This window comes from Scardinius erythrophthalmus (genome assembly GCF_964197995.2).
Source record: "Scardinius erythrophthalmus genome assembly, chromosome: 2".
Classification (NCBI taxonomy): Eukaryota; Metazoa; Chordata; class Actinopteri; order Cypriniformes; family Leuciscidae; genus Scardinius; species Scardinius erythrophthalmus.
In genome coordinates this window covers 8,147,740-8,167,197 of record NC_138222.1, presented here as the reverse complement: position 1 = coordinate 8,167,197, position 19,458 = coordinate 8,147,740, and the positions used below count along the sequence as shown (strand labels likewise).

At 41.5% G+C, this 19,458-nt stretch overlaps 1 protein-coding gene across 3 annotated transcripts in view; it reads left to right on the top strand.

Annotated features, from left to right (window-relative positions):
* The window catches only part of zfhx3b (zinc finger homeobox 3b), a 159,800-nt gene extending 152,278 nt beyond the window's left edge, over positions 1-7,522 (top strand). For all 3 annotated transcript variants that reach the window (XM_081358883.1, XM_081358881.1, XM_081358882.1), the window contains exons 9-10: positions 50-5,521; positions 5,655-7,522. In XM_081358883.1, coding sequence (XP_081215009.1) covers positions 50-5,521; positions 5,655-7,372 — 7,190 coding nt within the window. In that variant the 3' untranslated portion in view covers positions 7,373-7,522. The remainder of the gene's footprint in view (positions 1-49; positions 5,522-5,654) is intronic.
* The last annotated feature ends 11,936 nt before the right edge of the window (positions 7,523-19,458 follow it).

The following is a 19,458-nucleotide window of genomic DNA, read 5'->3' as shown; positions in this document are numbered from 1 at the left end:
CATATGTATGTGTTATCAGAATTGTAATGTTTGTTATTTTTGATTGCAGAGGTGGCAGATGCTGAGCCAGAAAAAGGAGTTTGTCTGGCTTTAGACACCACTGAAGCTCGCAAGTCTCCTCTTGAGGAACAACAGCCTTCAAGGGACGATTCCACTGGTTTCCTTTGTTGGAAAAAGGGCTGTAACAAAGTCTTTAAATCATCCAATGCCCTTCAGATGCACTTCAATGAGGTCCACAATAAAAGGCCCCAACTGCCTGTCTCTGATCGTCATGTCTATAAATATCGCTGCAACCAGTGTAGTTTGGCATTCAAGACAATAGAGAAACTTCAGCTGCATTCCCAATACCATGTAATCAGAGCAGCCACAATGTGTTGTTTATGCCAGCGCAGCTTTAGGACTCTACAAGCGCTTAAGAAGCATCTGGAGACCAGTCACCTGGAGTTGAGTGAAGCTGACATCCAGCAGCTCTATGGAGGTTTACTGATGAATGGAGACCTAATGATTATGGGTGATCCCTCACTTGGAGAGGACCAGGGAGGTATTCTTGATGATGAGAAAGAGGGAGACGAAAGTGACCCTGAGGAAAAGCAAAGCCCAACTGGCAGTGACTCTGGATCTTTGCTAGAGGATTCTGGATCAGAACCCAAACGCGCCCTGCCGTTTAGGAAAGGCCCCAACTTTACTATGGAGAAGTTTCTAGATCCATCCCGTCCTTTCAAGTGTACAGTCTGTAAAGAGTCATTTACTCAAAAGAATATCCTTCTTGTACACTACAACTCTGTGTCTCACTTGCACAAAGTTAAAAGGGCCCTACAGGAATCCACCACCGGACAGCCAGAGCCTACCAGCAGCCCTGATAATAAACCCTTCAAGTGCAGCACTTGCAATGTAGCATACAGCCAGAGCTCTACACTGGAGATTCACATGCGCTCTGTTCTTCATCAAACCAAGGCCAGGGCAGCAAAGCTTGAAGCAGCTGGCGGCAGTTCTAGTACTGTTAGCAGTAGTGGCCCAAGCGGAAGCACTTCCAATAGCACTTCAACCCCAAGCCCTATTCCAGCCACTAACTCAACTACCAGCTGCAGCAACAGCAGCAGCTCCCCAGCAGGAGCTCAAACAGCACAGAGCACCATGGGAGGAAATCATCTATCAAGTCATTCGCACAATGTTGAGAATTTGGGTAATTCAGCTTGTCACTCCTCCCCATCAGAGAATCATGAAGTGAAAAAGAAGAAATTTGCAGATATGCTCTCCTCAAGGAGTCATCACCAACAGTTTCAGCAAAAGCAGCAGCAGTTGGCCCAGGCTCAAGCACAGGCACAGGCTCAGCTCCAACAGGAGCTCCAGCAAGCTGCTCTCCTTCAGTCCCATCTTTTTAACCCTCTTCTCCAGCACTTTCCCATGACAACAGATGCTCTTCTCCCTCTTCAGCAACAGCAGCTGCTCTTTCCTTTTTACATTCCTGGGGCAGAATTTCAATTGAATCCAGAAATGAACCTGAGTAGCTCTTCACTGAACTTGAGTGGATCTACTGCTTCACTGTTGGAAGAACAGAAAAACTCTGTCCAACAGGCCCAGCAGAGCTGTTTACAACAACAGCTTATGCACCACCACCTTCAGCAACAGCACCAAGCTCATACCCACTCCCAAGGATCGAGTCAAATGGCTTTACTTCAACAGAGTGCCCTTTCTCACCCTGTAGACAAAAAGCCAAAGCCATCACCTCACAGTGAGAAAGAAAGAGAGCTGCCAAAAGATAAAGAAATTAGTGATAAAACAGAGGATCACGTTCCGAAAGATATGTCAGACAAGTCCAAAGAAAAGAAAGATGCCCATCAAACTGTAGTAAATGTAAACCATGACTCTGGATTTCCTCCTCCAAGGATTGCCTCAGATGCCCGAGGGAATGCCACCAAAGCCCTATTAGAGAATTTTGGATTTGAGTTAGTAATTCAGTACAATGAGAACAAGCAAAAAGCACAAAGAAAGCCAACAGGATCTCTGTCAGGATACAGTGGGCCAGCTGGTATCACAAGAGTGGTTGACCCTATTGAAGGATTAGAGAAGCTGGAGTGTGAGTCTTGCGGTAAGCTCTTTTCCAACATATTGATTCTCAAGAGTCACCAGGAGCATATCCACCAGGCTTTCTTTCCATTCAGATTCCTAGAAAGATTTGCCAAAGAGTACAGGGAACAATATGACAAGCTGTACCCATTGAGACCTCAGACACCCGAAGCTGCTCAGCCGCCTCCTCCGCCTCCACCCCCACCTCCACCTCCTCTTCCCCAGAGGGTACCAACACCAAATATACCTGTTTCTGCTCCTACTCTGACACCACCAACCGCTCCAACCCCTCAACCTTCAGTTACAATGGCCCAAATTCAAATGCCAATGGATCTCCCTCTATTTTCTCCCCTTATGATGCAGCCTATGTCACTCCAGTCATTACCTTCTCAGATTCCTTCCCAACTGCCAGCAGTGGAGCCTAGTCTGGCCACGGATCTGGCCCAGCTCTACCAACAGCAGCTTACCCCTGCCATGTTGCAGCAACAGAATAAGAGACCCCGTACCCGTATCACAGATGACCAGCTAAGGGTGCTCCGGCAATATTTCGATATCAACAATTCTCCCAATGAGGAACAAATTAAGGAAATGGCGGATAAATCAGGACTTCCACAGAAAGTCATCAAGCACTGGTTCCGTAACACACTCTTCAAAGAGCGACAACGCAACAAAGACTCACCTTATAACTTTAACAACCCTCCAATTACAACTCTTGAAGATACCAAAATTGATTCAAGGCCACCTTCCCCTGAGCCTCAAAAACATGAATCATATGGAAGTAAGAGGTCCTCAAGGACAAGGTTCACAGACTACCAGCTGAGGGTACTACAAGATTTCTTTGATGCTAATGCTTATCCTAAAGATGATGAATTTGAGCAGTTATCCAATCTTCTGGGCCTTCCAACTCGAGTCATTGTTGTGTGGTTCCAAAATGCCAGACAAAAAGCCCGTAAAAATTATGAGAACCAGGGAGATGGAGGTAAAGAAGGTGACCGACGCGAGTTATCCAATGACCGATACATTCGGACAACCAACTTAAACTATCAGTGCAAGAAGTGCAGCCTGGTTTTCCAGCGCATATTTGACCTTATTAAACACCAAAAGAAGCTCTGTTACAAAGACGAGGAGGAAGACGGGCAGTATGACAGTCTAAATGAGGACTCTATGGATCTCTCCCATGAATACTATACTCCATCTGGGTCATCAGGTCAAACACCAATGCCCTCATCCTCAAGCCTCTGCCCTCTTCCTCCTTCATCCTCTGCATTCTCTCACATCACATCATCTGAAAAGGAGGAGCCTAAACCAGCTAACACATCAAACTCCTTTGATGAGAAATCGAAACACTCTGCAGAAGCATCATTGGGTCAAAGAGAGCAGACCACTTTGAAACAGGAAACCAGTCATCAATCTGAGACCCCACAGCAGAGACCGCAAAGAGAGGAAAAGATGCATGCAGTCCCAAAGAATTCAAAGCTTTCTTCACCGTCCCTCTCCCAGCAGCAACAGCATAGTGGTCCCTCCGTTTCACATACCAGTCAGACCTCCCAGAGTTCCCACATGGCCCTTAACTCTCATTTAGCCTCTGCCTCACAGCAGCAGTTGGCCCAGCAAATGATCCCGTACCAGTGTGAGCAGTGCAAACTTGCCTTCCCTTCATTTGAACACTGGCAGGAACACCAGCAACTTCATTTCCTGAGTGTCCAGAATCAGTTTATTCATCCTCAATTTTTGGATCGCCCAATGGACATGTCCTTCATGTTATTTGATCCTAGCAATCCTCTGCTTGCTAGCCAGCTCCTTGCAGGCACAATACCCCAGATGTCCAGCAACTCTGCCACCTCCCCATCAACCCCTACATCCACCATGAACTCCTTGAAGAGGAAGTTGGAGGAGAAAGCAGGAACTAGTCCAGGAGAAAGTGATAGCATAAATAGTGGAGAAGAGCCACAACGAGACAAGCGCCTCCGAACCACTATTACACCAGAGCAACTAGAGATTCTATACCAGAAATATTTGCTTGATTCCAATCCTACTCGTAAAATGCTGGACCACATTGCTCACGAAGTGGGCCTTAAAAAACGGGTGGTACAGGTATGGTTCCAAAACACAAGAGCTAGAGAAAGAAAAGGGCAGTTTCGGGCTGTTGGGCCAGCTCAAGCCCACCGACGGTGCCCATTTTGTCGAGCCCTATTCAAAGCTAAAACTGCCCTCGAGGCCCATATCCGTTCACGCCACTGGCATGAGGCTAAACGTGCTGGTTACAACCTAGCTCTTTCTGGTTTGCTACCGGAACAGGAAGCCATGCAGTTGAAGATGGATCCTCTGGATATCTCCAACTATGCTCATCTTGCCCAGTCTAACAATGATGCGCAATGTTCATCGCTGTCGCCTGTGAGCAAAAGCATGGACTTGTCCCCAAGGGGTCTCCTGAGCCCAACATCTATCAAGGTTGAAGGAGTAGAGGACTTTGAAAGCCCAACCATTTCCTCAGTAAACACAAACTTTGATCAAAATAAACTTGATAATGATGATTGTTCCTCTGTGAATACAGCCATCACTGACACTACCACAGGTGATGAGGCAAACATTGACAATGACAGTGCTGATGCAAAGCACAGCCATAACAGTGGAGATTACCTCTCAAAGTCTGGGGGTGCAGTCCCCTCAATTGAGAATGATGAACAGATGTCCTCAGGACTGGTGAGCCCTGCAACAAGCTACTACACAAAAGACTATGAAAATGAAAATATTATAGACTACAGTGAAACATCTAGTCTGGCTGACCCTTGTTCACCAAGTCCAGGAGCCTCTGGAAGCAGAAGCATTGATAGTGGAGACAGGCCTGGTCAAAAGCGCTTCCGAACACAGATGACTAATCTTCAGCTTAAGCTGCTCAAATCCTGCTTTAATGATTATAGGACTCCAACCATGCTGGAGTGTGAGGTACTTGGAAATGACATTGGACTTCCAAAGAGAGTTGTTCAGGTCTGGTTTCAAAATGCTCGTGCTAAGGAAAAGAAGGCTAAGCTCAGCATGGCTAAGCACTTTGGTATCAACCAGACTTCTTACGAGGGACCTAAGACGGAATGCACTTTGTGTGGTGTTAAATACAGTGCTCGTCTCTCAGTGCGAGACCACATCTTTTCCCAACAACACATATCCAAAGTAAAGGATACCATTGGAAGCCAGCTTGATAAAGAGAAAGAGTACTTTGATCCAGCAACAGTTCGTCAGCTGATGGCGCAGCAGGAGATGGATCGTATCAAGAAAGCAAATGAGGTCTTGGGACTAGCACAACAACAAGCCATGCAGCAACAAGGGATGTTTGACACAACTGCCTTGCAAGCCTTGAACCTTCAGTCAGGTTACCCAAATCTACAGGGGATCCCCCCTGTTCTCCTGCCAGGTGTTGGTGGTCCCTCCATACCAGGCTTTAACTCATCTAACTCAGGTATGTCGTCACATTTACTCTCTAGTATGAGTAAGAATTTTGAAATAAAACTACTAAGACTACTAACTCTGAGATGTAGAGTATATTGCAGCATTCATAATCATGTTGTGTTTCTCTGTGTCAATTTCTGCAGCTTTAACCCCTCCAAAACCTCCAAACCTCCTGAACATGCCTGGTGCCAGTGTACCCTCACCAAGTCTCCCCACATCCGGTTTACCCAACAAGACCCCTTCCTCCTCTTCATTGGCCTCGCCCAGCCCAGCTCAGGCCAGCACATCTGTTGCCCACTCAAGCCCTACCACCACATCTACATCAAACTCGTTGATGACCCAGCCAGGCCCTCGACATGAAGCTCACAAAGATCGTGATCCTGAGAGGGCCAGGGAGAAAGAGAAACCCAAGGAGAAGGCTGAGAAGCCCCCCACACCATCCTCAGCTGGGGTTACTCCCGCTCCCTCCACTTCTGCTGCCAGTGCCAAGAAAGAAAAACCAGACACTGCTGTTCCGGCCACCTCAATGCCAACACCTGGCATGGAGTATGTGGTCGATACTGCCCAACTTCAAGCTCTACAAGCAGCTTTAGCTTCAGATCCAACAGCTCTGCTAACAAGTCAGTTCCTGCCCTACTTTATGCCTGGCTTCTCTCCGTATTATGCCCCTCAGATACCAGGTGCCCTTCAAGGTGGATATCTTCAGCCCATGTATGGCATGGAAAGTCTTTTCCCCTACAACCCAGCTTTATCACAGGCCCTGATGGGGCTGTCACCCGGATCTTTGCTTCAGCATTACCAGCAATATCAGCAGAGCCTGCAGGAGGCACTTCAGCAGCAGCAGCGGCAGCTTCAGCAGATCCAGCAACCCAAAGCAAGCCAAACTTCACAAAACTCGGTGGACCGTAAGGACTCTGCCAAAGATCCAGTAAAAACAGAGGAACAAAAGAGCACTCCCTCTGTTGAATCCTCTTCTTCCTCCATTCACAACAACCTAGCCACTGAGCAGCATGAAGTGGATGGCAAAGGTGCAGACCTCCATCTTGACAAATATATCATCCCCAAAGTTCAGTATCGGCTGGCGTGCCGCAAGTGTCAAGCTGTCTTCAGCAAGGAGGAAGCGGCTATCAGCCACCTCAAGTCAATTTGTTTTTTCGGTCAGTCTGTGGCAAACCTGCAAGAGATGTTGCTTCGGGTCCCCAACAGTGGGAATGCAGCAGAGGGCGGCCTCTATGACTGCCTCGCCTGTGACACCACACTAGAAGGGGACAAAGCGCTCAGTCAACACCTGGATTCAGCCTTGCACAAACACAGAACAATCAAGAGATCCAGAAATGCCAAAGAGCACGCTACTAATTTATTACCTCACTCTTCAGCCTGCTTCCCCAGTCCTAACACCGCATCTACCTCGCAGTCTGCCACTCACTCAAACAACACCCCATCCCCTCCGCCAACAACGTCAGCCACCACGCCGTCCTCATCAGCATCTGCATCTTCATGCAGCTCCTCCTCCTTCACAGCCACCCCACTCAACACGACAGCTACAGGCAAATCATGGTCCCAGACCCCTTTCTCCAGAGCTTTAGCTGGGAAGCCCAATCCTCCTTCGTCTGCATTGTCTTCTTTTCCTACAGTTTCCTCTCCTTCAACGGTTACCTCAAGTTCATTGAGCACCTCAGGGGTCCAGACCTCGATACCAACAGACGTCTTTACCGACGAGTCTGATTCTGACACCAGTCAGAAGTCAGCAGACAGGCTGGGCAGGCCAGCGGAGGAGCCACAACAGCCTGGCTGTCTCAAAGACAGCAGTAGTTGTAGTAGTAATCTCACTAGTGTAGGATCGGACTCCATCAGATTGTAAAAGCTTTCAGTGATGAACAATATTTAAAAAAAAAAAAACAAGAAAAAGGAAAAAAAAAACAGAAGACAAAAGAAAACACAAAAGAAAAAAAGAAAAAAGCAGCAATGTTTAAAATATGTTTAAAGTATACCAACCAATTTCAGAAAAAGATGTGTAAAGACTAACTGCAATTCCAAAGCTTGTAACCAAAAATTTAAATGTTAGTGGATTGTTTTCCCATATCAACATGCTGGTTTTAGTTTATTACAACTCTTAATATATATAGATATATATACATATATGCACATATGCAGTATATATATATATAAATGAATAGAGATCACAGCAGTTAACAGTCGGTTATTGCTAGTGGAATGCTGCATTGCAATGGACTGCCTCAAAGTTATTTGAATGGCCCCACAACCCTGTCTACAAAGAACGAGTCAACAAGCTGTCCCTTATTTGCATAAGTATTTCCGCTTAATAGCACAGTCACATAAAGCCAGTATGTACTGTATGGGAGAATAGTCTTACAGTTTTCTTGCTATCTAAGCATTCAGATACCAATGGCTTGCTAAAGAAAAGAAAAATAATGTAATGTCTATTTTATTCTCAGGTCAACAGCTCACAACCTTTTCTTGTGTTACAAAAAGTCATTATTTTATTCATTTTGTTCCAAACAAATGATAGACATTTCTGTTTTTGTATGTCTTTTATTGGCAGAAAGTATTCAGAAATGATACTAACTCAACAAAAGTTTCTGGGCATTCAATGAGTAGCTGAATTGCTGGTTTTAAACCTTCTTAATTATGACTTTTTTTTTCTTTCTTTTTTTTCTTTTTTAATGGGAATGTTACTAATCCCATTTTACCCAGACACGAAGAGCATTGCAGACTTGGTGGGGGAAAAAGATTTTTTTTTTTTTTTTTTTTTACGAAAAAAAAACTTTCTGTATTTATGATAGATATATACATTTTTGGTGTTCAGTAGGTTGTTGCATTGGAAATGAATTTAAACAGTATGGTAGTTTGAAAAATATTTGTGTACATTTAGCTTTTGTATCGTCCAACTTTAAGGCGCTTCATTTGATGTTGTCTTGGTCATTCCAATAGACTAGATTAAGGAGCAGGAAACGATCTCTACTCTATTTCTGTCCAATTCTCAGCTTCTTATTTTTGTTATCCCAGCTGAATCTCTTTGTCACAAGGGGTTTCTCAACTTTTGTTTGTGCAGCATTGACCAAAACCGAAGAGAAATCTGGGGTGTGTTCGAAAATTGTTCAGTTATATTTGTGTTACCTTAGTGCACTTACCACTGTCTGACTTTCTCTCTTTTTGTCGTTATCTGTTTCTTCTTTTTGTACCCCCTGCCTTTGTAGATTTGGAGATAACTGCCTCTCCTTTAGCACTACAAAGCAGATACTTGTTTCCATGTAATGTGGCTGCAGTCTGCTATAGGCATTATGATAATTTCAACTTTTTGTTGTCATATATGAAAATGAAAAAAGAATAATAATAATAATAATTCTCACGCTTTAAAACAAAAAGAAAATCCAAAGACTTAACACTTTCACCATTGGTGCATAAAGATGAGAGAAGAGGCTTCTTTATACTTGAGAATTTGTTGCTGTTTTTAAGGAAAGAAAACAAAGTTTTAAAATAAAGAAGTACGCATCAGAGTTGCCGTTTTTGCTTCTTTGCGAGCAGACAGGTGGCTTTTTTACGTCAAATACTAAGAAAACCAAAAATCAAAAAGGGCCCTTGTCCTTGCATTGTGGAGTAGCACCGTTACAGAGCCATTGCAGTTTGTAAGATAGACGTTTTGTTGAAGTTTTTCTGTCACACATGAAATCCATTTTGTCTGCTTTTGTTTTCTTTTTGTAAAAAAAAAAAAAAAAATGAGTATATATATAGGGTCTGGTCTTTGAGGACATATGTTTTGCTGCTAATGTAGATTTGGAAAGGAAGAATACCTAGATGCATGCTCCTTTTGCTTTTTGGCTAAGCTTTAAGAAAAAAAAAGAAACAAACAATAAACCATTTCCCTACCCCTGCAACATCTTTTTTCCCTTCTTGTTGCAAAAACGGAACTTTGAAGACTGTGAATATATGTTCCAAAGGACATTTTAGCTTTTTTTTTTTTTTTTTTTGAACAGACCAATGTTAAAAGCCAATGATCTATAATGTTTGTAAGAAATAACAGTGCATTCCAAATACTACACCTGAGTTTTAATTTCTTAAGCAAGGACTGCTTCATTTTTATTCAAATTGAGTATAATTCTATTTTATCCCATTTCTAAGGTGACTGTAAGCTGTTGTGTAACTCTGCCATCATGGATTGCTGAAAATCACCTCACTCTGACTATCATGTGTTGAGAGTGAACAGAATCCCTGCAGCCATTAAATGACTTTACTCACTTGAACTAGATCAAGTTATAGTGGTTACCTACCAAAAATTTACATACTGCGACCTGTCTGGTACTTACACATCTTGCTGATCTGGTGTCATCATGCCTCTTGTTTTTATAACTAGCCTCAGAACGAAAGGCTGTTTGTTTGGCATAGTCGGCCTCCCCTCCTGGGAATTCGTTTTCTGCAGGGTTTAAAGCCATTTTCATGCACGAAATGTCTTTTGCAGGTCTGTAAGGGGCATTTTCATTCCAAAGCATTGTAGGACTGGGGAAAGCAGGATTTGCTTTTAGGTGTCCCTTGTTTTGCATGGTGACAAGGTAGAATTATGCCGTTGTGTCCAAAGAGGTCCCTCACTCCAAGTCATTGCAATGGAAATGGTTGTGTTTTGTCAGAACGGCCCCCATCCTTTTCGTAAATGGAATTGCTTTTTATTTGATTTAGCAAAATCAAGTCATTTTAAATTTGCAAAAGATGCTTTAGGGGGGCACACATGTATTTGGCTTTAGCAACATATTTCCACACTCGTCCTGGTGTGTAAACGAGCATTGCGTCTTGCAGAACGATTTGATTAGGTGTTATTTGGTGTGCATGCTATTGAAATTGGATTCATTTGATCTGCAAGCTGATCCACTCCTTTCAATCCATGTTATCTATAATATTGTTCATAATTATTTTTGAGAAGTCTGCTATTGTATAGTTTATTTTTGAATGCTTTTCATTGTTTTGGTCTCAGATAATATCATATAACTGTATATTTTATTTTCTTTGATTTTTGTTGTTGTTGTCCATTTATAAATTAATGTTACGATGCCAGCTTTAAATTGAAATCTCATCTATTTGTTTTCTATCATTCTCTGGCCACTTTATGGTGTTACAATGTTCCTATATTTGTTTGTCTTGACACGGTTGTATCTCTTGCTTCCAAAGTGTTCTCGTTTTTTATAGGCTCTCGTGTGGGGCAGAATTCCTCGCAACTGTTTCAGCCAGCATGGACTTTGTATGTGCGAGCGTGAGCGCGAGCGTGTGCGTGTGTGTGTGTGTGTGTTTCATAAGAGCCAGCATCAGTCTGAGTTTTTATACTTTGTATTCTATTTTCTACTTTCTTTTCGCACCAAAACATACTGAACTGCAAAGCTGAATCTTCAGTAAAGGGTTTGAAAAGTCTGATATTCAACACAATAATTGCGTGATGTGGTGAAAGAGGATACCGAAGCACTGAGCAGTTATTATTTTCATTAATTATATGAATGTGGCCAAAGCTTAATGCAGTCGAAAACATGAAAAACTTTAGTTGGTGCCCCTGATGAGTGTATATTTATTGTGGTTAATCCAACACGTGGCTGAGATACATCAACTCTCATTGGGATACTTGATTTTTGTGGACGTTTTGCAAAGAGAGAACGAAAACGACAGGTTTTGCTGTAGAGGTCATCCTTTTTGCCCACTGTGAAAATAAACATGTATACAGATATAGATATATTTAAAGAAGACATCAACACTTTTCTTTGAAACGACAAAGAAGGAAATAAAAGAGAACCGAACTCTGGGAAACTTGAGAGATGTCATTGAGATGTCTGAGAAGGCTGAGAAAACTGGCCACGGGAGCCAAAGCCGGGGCCGACGCGCCCTGATATCAAGTCATTACTTAACTAACACTATATGCCGACGGGAGTGGACTCTGCAACCAGTGGACATATGTGACACGGAGAGGAATTTATCTCCTTTTTCTCTCTCTGGCTCTGCATCTACTTGGACATTTTCTGCACTTCTGAACGGGATGGACTCAAACACTCGCATACGTTGTCTCCCGGTTCACGGTTTTGCTACCTGTTTCATTTCCTCCTGCCCGTTTCAGTGACTGACACGCGGCTCCGCTCTGGCGTGGAGTCGACCGGTTCCATCCAACCATAAAGAATGACTTTACTGTTCAAGGGGAGGGGATTTTCCTGGGTGTTATTCCTAAGGAAGCAGATAAACACAAAAAAGCGAAGCAACCAAAATTAATAACCAAACTAACAAGCAACCAAACAAAAAAAAACATTTGCTCCAGTTTCAACGATGAACTGCTGCTGGAGCTTCCTGTTCCTTTAGTGGCTCCTGGTGCCACAGCATTTTTGACGCTTTTTGTGTTTCCTTTTTTTTTCTCCTTTTTTTCTCTTTCGTTCTCCTCAAATTATTCCTCCTCCGAGCCTCACAAGCACGGCTCTGTGGCTCCAGGTAGCCCAACCGAGGGTAGAACTTACAGCCTTGCAATGTACAAAAAGAGCAAGTTAAACCAAAAATGTTGTTCTTGATGTCTTTTCTATACTGTAGTCTTGTTAGCTTTTTGTTACTGTAATTATATGATGAAGATTTCCAAACTGTACCAAATTACATGGAGACTAACATACATAAACCACATGGAACTTCAGACTTTTAAAGAGAAACTTTTGTCACAAAAACCTTGTTGTCCTAGTTAAGTTGATTGTAGATGGTAATTGAATATACTCCTTTGAAAATATTTCATCAAGTATGTTTCTTGCTCATTGTGATACATTAAAAAGTATGAGCATAAGCCCTCTTGTCTGGGACCGTTTATTGTGTGACACGTTTTTGGCGCGACTGAAGTGAGAGGACGCAACCAAAGGTCACATTTGTTTATTACTTTTAATTAGAATGCACATTTTTGCCATTAAACCACAAATACAACCCATAACAAGCATAGTTCATCTGATCACTGGCGAGAGCTTGATTTTGAAAACATAATTAGCTCTAATTGCAATTAATCTAATGCAACATGCACATGATTTGACAGCCCCCTAACACACATTCCCAGTAGTTCATTGTCTTGTTGGTATGGTTTTCTCTGCAAGAGCAGTCACATTGAAATTCCTCTAAGGGAGCATTCATGAGCAAGATTAATTAAAATATATTAAGCAAGATATGTAGACACGTAGCTAATTAGAAGTGGCTGTTTATGACAAATTGAACTTGATTAAGACTTACAATCAAATATAATTCCAAGTGAAGTTTGCTGTTAAAAGCACTGCTCGTAGATTCGTTTTGACTCGTGGAGAGGATCAAATGCAACGTTCCAGGCTAATTCAAAGCCTTGTGCAGAACAGGATCAGATGAGAGCTCCCTTGTGTACGCCCCTTGTATACTGTATGCATTTGCTGGCGATTACAATATGCCTGTATTTTGTGTGCGTGCGTCTCACTTTGTTTCTCTTGATTATTTGATTTACAATATTTGGAAGAGAAAAGATCTGATTACTAGCAGCAGGGATGTTTCACAATGCTGATGCTCAGGTCCATTAATGAACTCCTGCTCTCTTTACAGCTTTCAACTAAGGTTTTTCACAGTATTTTTGACAGGATGTTGGCAGAAACAAACACTCACATATCATGTTGCAATCAGACGCAAACCATTACATGTCTTCTTTTGGCAGGTGCTTTTATTCAAAACAAGTCGCAGCTCATATGAATCAGATGTAGCAGGGATAATAGCCTTTTGGTCATTTACTCAAAATATTTCGCCTAAACTTTGAAATTTGGTCTCAGCTGCCCATCAATTAAATTTATTGCAATCAAATTGGATGATAAACGTTCACACAGACAGGTGGTTCCTGACACCTAGACTGTACAATTGACAAATGTAACAGTAAATAAAAAAGCTTTATAATGTGAATTTATATATTACATACTGAGTACATGGTGTAAAAACAAAGCATTCTCAAACACTAAATGCATCCTTAGATAATGAAGCACAGTATAATAATTATACACATAAGTAAACACAGCAAGAAAAGTTGATATGATAAATTAAGTTTATGACGTAAGTTCAGGAATCCAGTCAATCATGTTCCAGTGGATATATGAGCAGCGTCTTATCTTACCATCCTCCACTTACATTGCTCAAGCATCCCTACTCCTCCCCTTCTCCACCTTAAAGGGATAGTTCACCCAAAAATTACATTTACTCTCCCACATGTTGTTCCTGTATGAGTATCTCTAATGAGTTTTTTTTTTTTTTTCCTACTGTGGAAGTAAATGGGTGCCGTCAACTGTCTGGTTCTTTAAAATATCTTCTTTTGCAATAGAAGAAAGAAACCATGCTCTTACAGCACAGCTTCGGCTACCTTAATTCCATTGTTAAGAACAAATAAACTCGATTTCTTCTCATGTGGTAAACACATGACATGGACTGGTTTGCAACAATCTGTTTTTTATAACTGTTTAATTTAAAAATTATATTCGCACTGATCTTTGAGTGTGTGGCATAGATGTTAAAGCTCAGGGGCTGTCACACTTCAAAATAATAAATAAATAAATAAATAAAAAACACAATAAAAGTGACCCATAAGTCTCTTTCACTAAAGACTTCTAAAGCCATAATAATTTTTGACGCTCACATTCTGCCAAATCTGGCATCTATAGCCCTCATATGTGTCCATATTCAGTTCAAATGGCTTACTTATATGTTTGTTTGTTTTTTGCTCCAAATAAACGGTTGTTATCTGGCAAGAGCCGGGTAGAAATCCTTCAAAAATTTCAGGGTGAGTACATATTAACAGAAATTTCCATATTTGAATAAAATATTCCTTTAGTAAATTAGCTACTTTTATTTTATTCAAAGTGTCCACAAAGAGTATTTCTACGCGCTACACAGGAGCTCATCTTTTGTCTTGTGTTGAAACCAATTTTCCCTCATTATGAAGATCAGCCAGTGGGTCTCTGCTCAGGAATGTGACACACTCACACCATATTGTTTTGATTCTAATGCAGGAAAGCTCCCAATGAGATGCGACTGCTTTAATATGGCAGGATCATGGTAGGCCGCTTATTTAGCTTACCAAGGGCTTGGTCTCCACTTTTGAAGTCTTCCCTAATAAAGGACTGTGCTGTTGTATCTGCCTGTTGTCCACAGTTGTGCATTATTATTTTGCACACTTTTGGTTTTGTTAGAACAGTTGTCACAAGGGGAGATAGAATGACCTTGAGTGCTGCAAATTGTCTGAATTTTTACAGAAATTTTTAGAGGATTTGAAAAGATTCCAAACCAAATGACAAGGTTTCAAAGGACTTGTGGTTTTAAATTCATATTTCAAACAACCACAAAGCCGCATTTATGCCACAGTTGACCCTCACTGTCCACTGTATTGCTTAACGGATTGAAGAGATGCAATTTGTCCTTAGCGTAAGAATATGATACTTGACAAGATGTTGAATGACAAGGCACACAGTGAGATCAGTAGGCATGGATTTAGATGGGTGTCTGAAAACATGTTTTTCACCATCTCACGGCTCGCATTTCCACAGCAGCGGATCAAACCTTCTGTTTCCAATATTTCTCGCCTGTGGGACCAGCTCTCTATTGTGTTAGAGCTTGTGTACCAGAAGAACCCAATACTATGCATCCCTGCCCCTAAGTGTAGAGTTCTAAGAAACAGGAAGTTGAAGAGGTGCCTCTCTGCTCTTCCATACCCCCTACTGTCTGAACTCGAGGAGTTTAAGGAGTGTAAGATATAAGCTATCATGGTCAGCAAGTGGCTTCAGATCCGCTAGCCATGCTGAGCTAGTTAACACACAACAGGTCATCCTTAATGAATTAAAAAACTCCCTAATTGGATCAGTGTGAAAACCCAAGCTGCTTCCTTTCAAACTTCAGACCAGATGGTACGCATACTCAGATGCAATGTTGGCCGAGCATGAGGCCTAAGTTTAGGAGTGTGAAATTGAGTTAGCGCCTGGGTGTAGTGCTGATATTAAGCAAATGTGCTTCCTCTTTAAGGTTTCCTGACCTGTTGGTGTAGAGTTCACCTCACTGATTCAGGGCCCCAGATTTAATTAGCTTCCAAAGGCTAACGTTTGAAGTGCAATGTTTCCGAACATTTGTACACTGAGTTTCAGAGATTTAGCCAAAGTTTTGTCTTACATGTGAATGGTTCGGTATACCAAAAAGATCTGGATAACTTTTTCCCAGCGTGGTCTAAAATTTGGTGAAGATCCGATGAAAGCTACAGGAAGAGTTAAAACAGTATGCTTTCAATGAAATTTAAAATAGTGGACCATGGTGTGATTATATTTCAGATATCCCCAACTGAAGACCTTATAAGAGTTTAGAAAACTACAGCCTGAGGGACAAATGGCGATGATAAACACGTCAACTGGAATGAAGAAGAGATCATTTTATTCTTACTTTTACAGTCAGAAAACTCAACATTCAGTATAAACTTGATAGCACAGTCGTCAGTATATAATCTGAGGATGTGCAATGCTAGAGCCTTTATGTAAACAGGCTTGTGTTCATCCAGTTAATGACACTGACACTGCAAATATGCAAATAAGCACGTTAACCCAGGGTTTAGGAATGTACAGTGTGAAACGTCAGCTTATGAAAACCGAATATCAATTGTTAACTTTGGGATAACCCAGGAACCGGTTAACCTATGGTTTAGAATGACCCAAGGTTAACTATAGTTCAAGTGTTAAAGTGTAAAAAAGTATGGTACACTGTGGCAGTGGTGTTATGTGATGTCTCATGCATTGCATGTTCTCTCCTAATCTTCCTGTGGGTTTAGCAAAACCCTCCAAGCTCTGCTTCCATCATTTGCGGAACATCAAGGGTACGAATGTTCGACAAGTTAAGCCGGAGTGACAACAAAAGGCACAAGTGTACAGAAGGCTGTGTGATCACAGTCATTGTCTTAAATGGAAAACATGAATGGTTTACTGGCTGCTGGCACTGAGACGTATGACCACATAGGCAGCAAATGAGGAGCAGAGAGCTGGAAGGGAAGCCATGGCTGCACTGATCTGAGTGGCTTTAAAGTCTGCATGACACTGCCCTTTCTTTCCTTCTGCTTATCCTACATTCTGGGTCCTCTTAAGCTAATATAGCTACCTAGGTCTCGAACAGCCATTTTAGCAGTCACTATTGCTCATACTTGAACAATCACACAACCGCAACCCCAATAGGACAAAATCCCGTTGGAAATTACCGTGCCCCTAAAGCGAAGCAATGGTAATGGTTAGAACCCCCCATTCGCAATAGTACAAATATTTTGAGGTGGGAGGAAAAAATATATTTCAGTGTTTTTGTGAGCGAGAGAATACAAAGTACCCATGCCCCCCCGAATCTACTTTTTTTTTTTTTCATCACCATATCCCCACAGGGGCTCTGTAGTGAACTCATGGACTCTTTTACAGAATTATCCTATTTCAACACCAAATTTGAATTTGACAGTCTCAAACCTATATTATTATATTATTTGGTCAAGGCCTGAAATCATTGCAGGGTTCCTTCTTCAATGTCATGCGTCCTGTGATCACTTCCTTCCACTGTCTTCCCTCTCTCTTCCATCTATTCATGTCAGGCATCTTCCATGCTATCAATGTCAAAGCCAAATTATGCTCAAACTGCGAAGACAGGTCAGACTAATTCAATCTCATCCGTCAGAAGAAATGATGGGTGAAGAGGATCCGAGGAAAAGACGGCAAGAACAGGGGGAAGACTTAAATGGGAATGACGAGTCACTCCCTTGAATTGAGGGAAGCGGCAATAGCTTTATTTAAAAATGTCCTCCACACTGGCAGGAATATAAGAGTGTCCCTGACGAGAGGACGAACTGATCAATTCGTGACAATCACATACACCTCCACTTTAACATTGCAAACAGCTTTCTAAATGAATACACATAGCATGTATTAATAAATGAATAAAGGAATAGCTCACTCATAAATGAAAATTCAATGCATACTACAAAATAAAAGTGCACTCTGTCTGTCTAAAATTACTGATGAAAATACACATAACCAAGAAAAAAAAGTGCATAATAATGATAATCAAATGATTTTACTCAAAACATACTGTTGACAACATTTTCAAAAGTATTTTTTTTTTTTTTTTTTTTTTTTTTTTACGTGGACATGTTAAAATGTATATATAACATCCCTTATGAAAATTAACCATGGTTTTATTATAGTAATGTGTAGTAACCATTTTTTTGGTGGATTGATTACCATTTGTGTAACCAGTTTTACTGCTAATACCATGATTAAACTAGAGTTTGAGTAGCAAAACCATGGTAAATTTCATGTTTAATATGTGGTTTATTTTGCACTTTCTAGTCAACTAAAATGTTATTTTGATAACGGACTAAAATGTGATATGATGAAATTCGAAATTGAATGGTTATTTTCATTAAAGGACATAAACTAATGACTGAAACAAACATAAAAAAGACTAGTTAACTTTGTGAACTTTAATAACACTCAAATTGTTCTGCTGTCACATAAACCTATCATAAGATTTAGAAAACTTGGAATATACACCCCGAATAACCCAGACTGAAATCATTAATAGTTATGTATGTTTTATAAATCTTTGGTGTTGTGCACAGAATAAATGTAACACCAAATAGACAACATTCTTTTTATTGTTCAATGGCACATTTATAACACTCAGGCATTCTGGTATTTCATACTCATATATGTATCAAATCTCTGCACCCTTTCATGATTATCTTTGACCAACACCCCTGACCCGTCCCACCATCCATTTCGAGTCCTGGGGAGTGCGTCTGCGGAGAGGGTGTGTTGGCAGGCACCAGGCCTGGCGGTGCACTTCCCGTCTCTTGGACACAGGATCAGGTGTCGCAGTTTTCACAGCGCCTTCTGTTTCTGGTTAACGTGAAATGAGCTCCATCAGAAGGAGTCTGAGCAAAACTGAGCAAAAATCAGGGTTGACAGGCAGGAATATTAGCCTGTGACGGCAGCCAATAATTGAGCGATCGGCTCCCTCTCTCTGGTAATGAGGAGAATATGTGCAGGGAATGTGGTTGTACTTTTCTCTCTCTCTCGCTCTTCCTTCTTGTTTGCCCTCTCCTTCCCTCTCTGCTCTAGCCTCCTCTTTTCTTCAATACCCGATATATCATTTCAACAGAAACGGAGGGATAGTCTTACTTGACTTCAAAGTTGTGCTCCAGGTGTCATCTCGGTAACCTCAAAGTAACGTTATGCAGAGAGCTCTCTTGGGCCTCTGTGAGAGAGCAAAACTTTTTTTAACTTCTGAAATGTTTGCTAAGATTTATGGCAGCGAAAGTATATGGTGCCGTGAGAGAGTGGACCATTACACTTCATTACTGTTTGTTTTTTTCTTTCTCTCCCATGCAAAAATGATAATGGGAGGACCATGTACGCTCTTTTTCCTTCTTCTCTTGGGGTGTCCCAGTGAATGTGCTTCTCAGATTTGTCTCAGATGGGTCTGGCAAAGTGCTTTAATGGTTAACCCTTTCAAATGTCTTTCAGATATTCATTTATATAGAGTAGAGTGCAGCAGGGATGGCGTATTTTCGTAGACCAACCCAGAAGTTCTCATCACCCGGGTTTCCTCGACGAAAACCCAATAGGAATTTTTCCATTGGCTTTTCGATTATTGCAGAAAATAAGCTCTGTGACTAACAAAAGCTTATGATTCTTACAAGTTTTGTTCATTGTGATAATCCTCACAAATGAGCACAACCGTAATGAATTTTGAAGCGTAAAAACAATCTGCAGAATTTAAAAGCTAAAGTTGGCTGTAAACAAACTACACCACGGTCGCATGATGTCAACGTCACCATTACTAAGCTTCCGACGACTCTTTGTTCAAACACGTTCACTGAAAGTTTAAGTTATAATAGTTTGCAAGAATGTGATTATAAGAACAACAAGG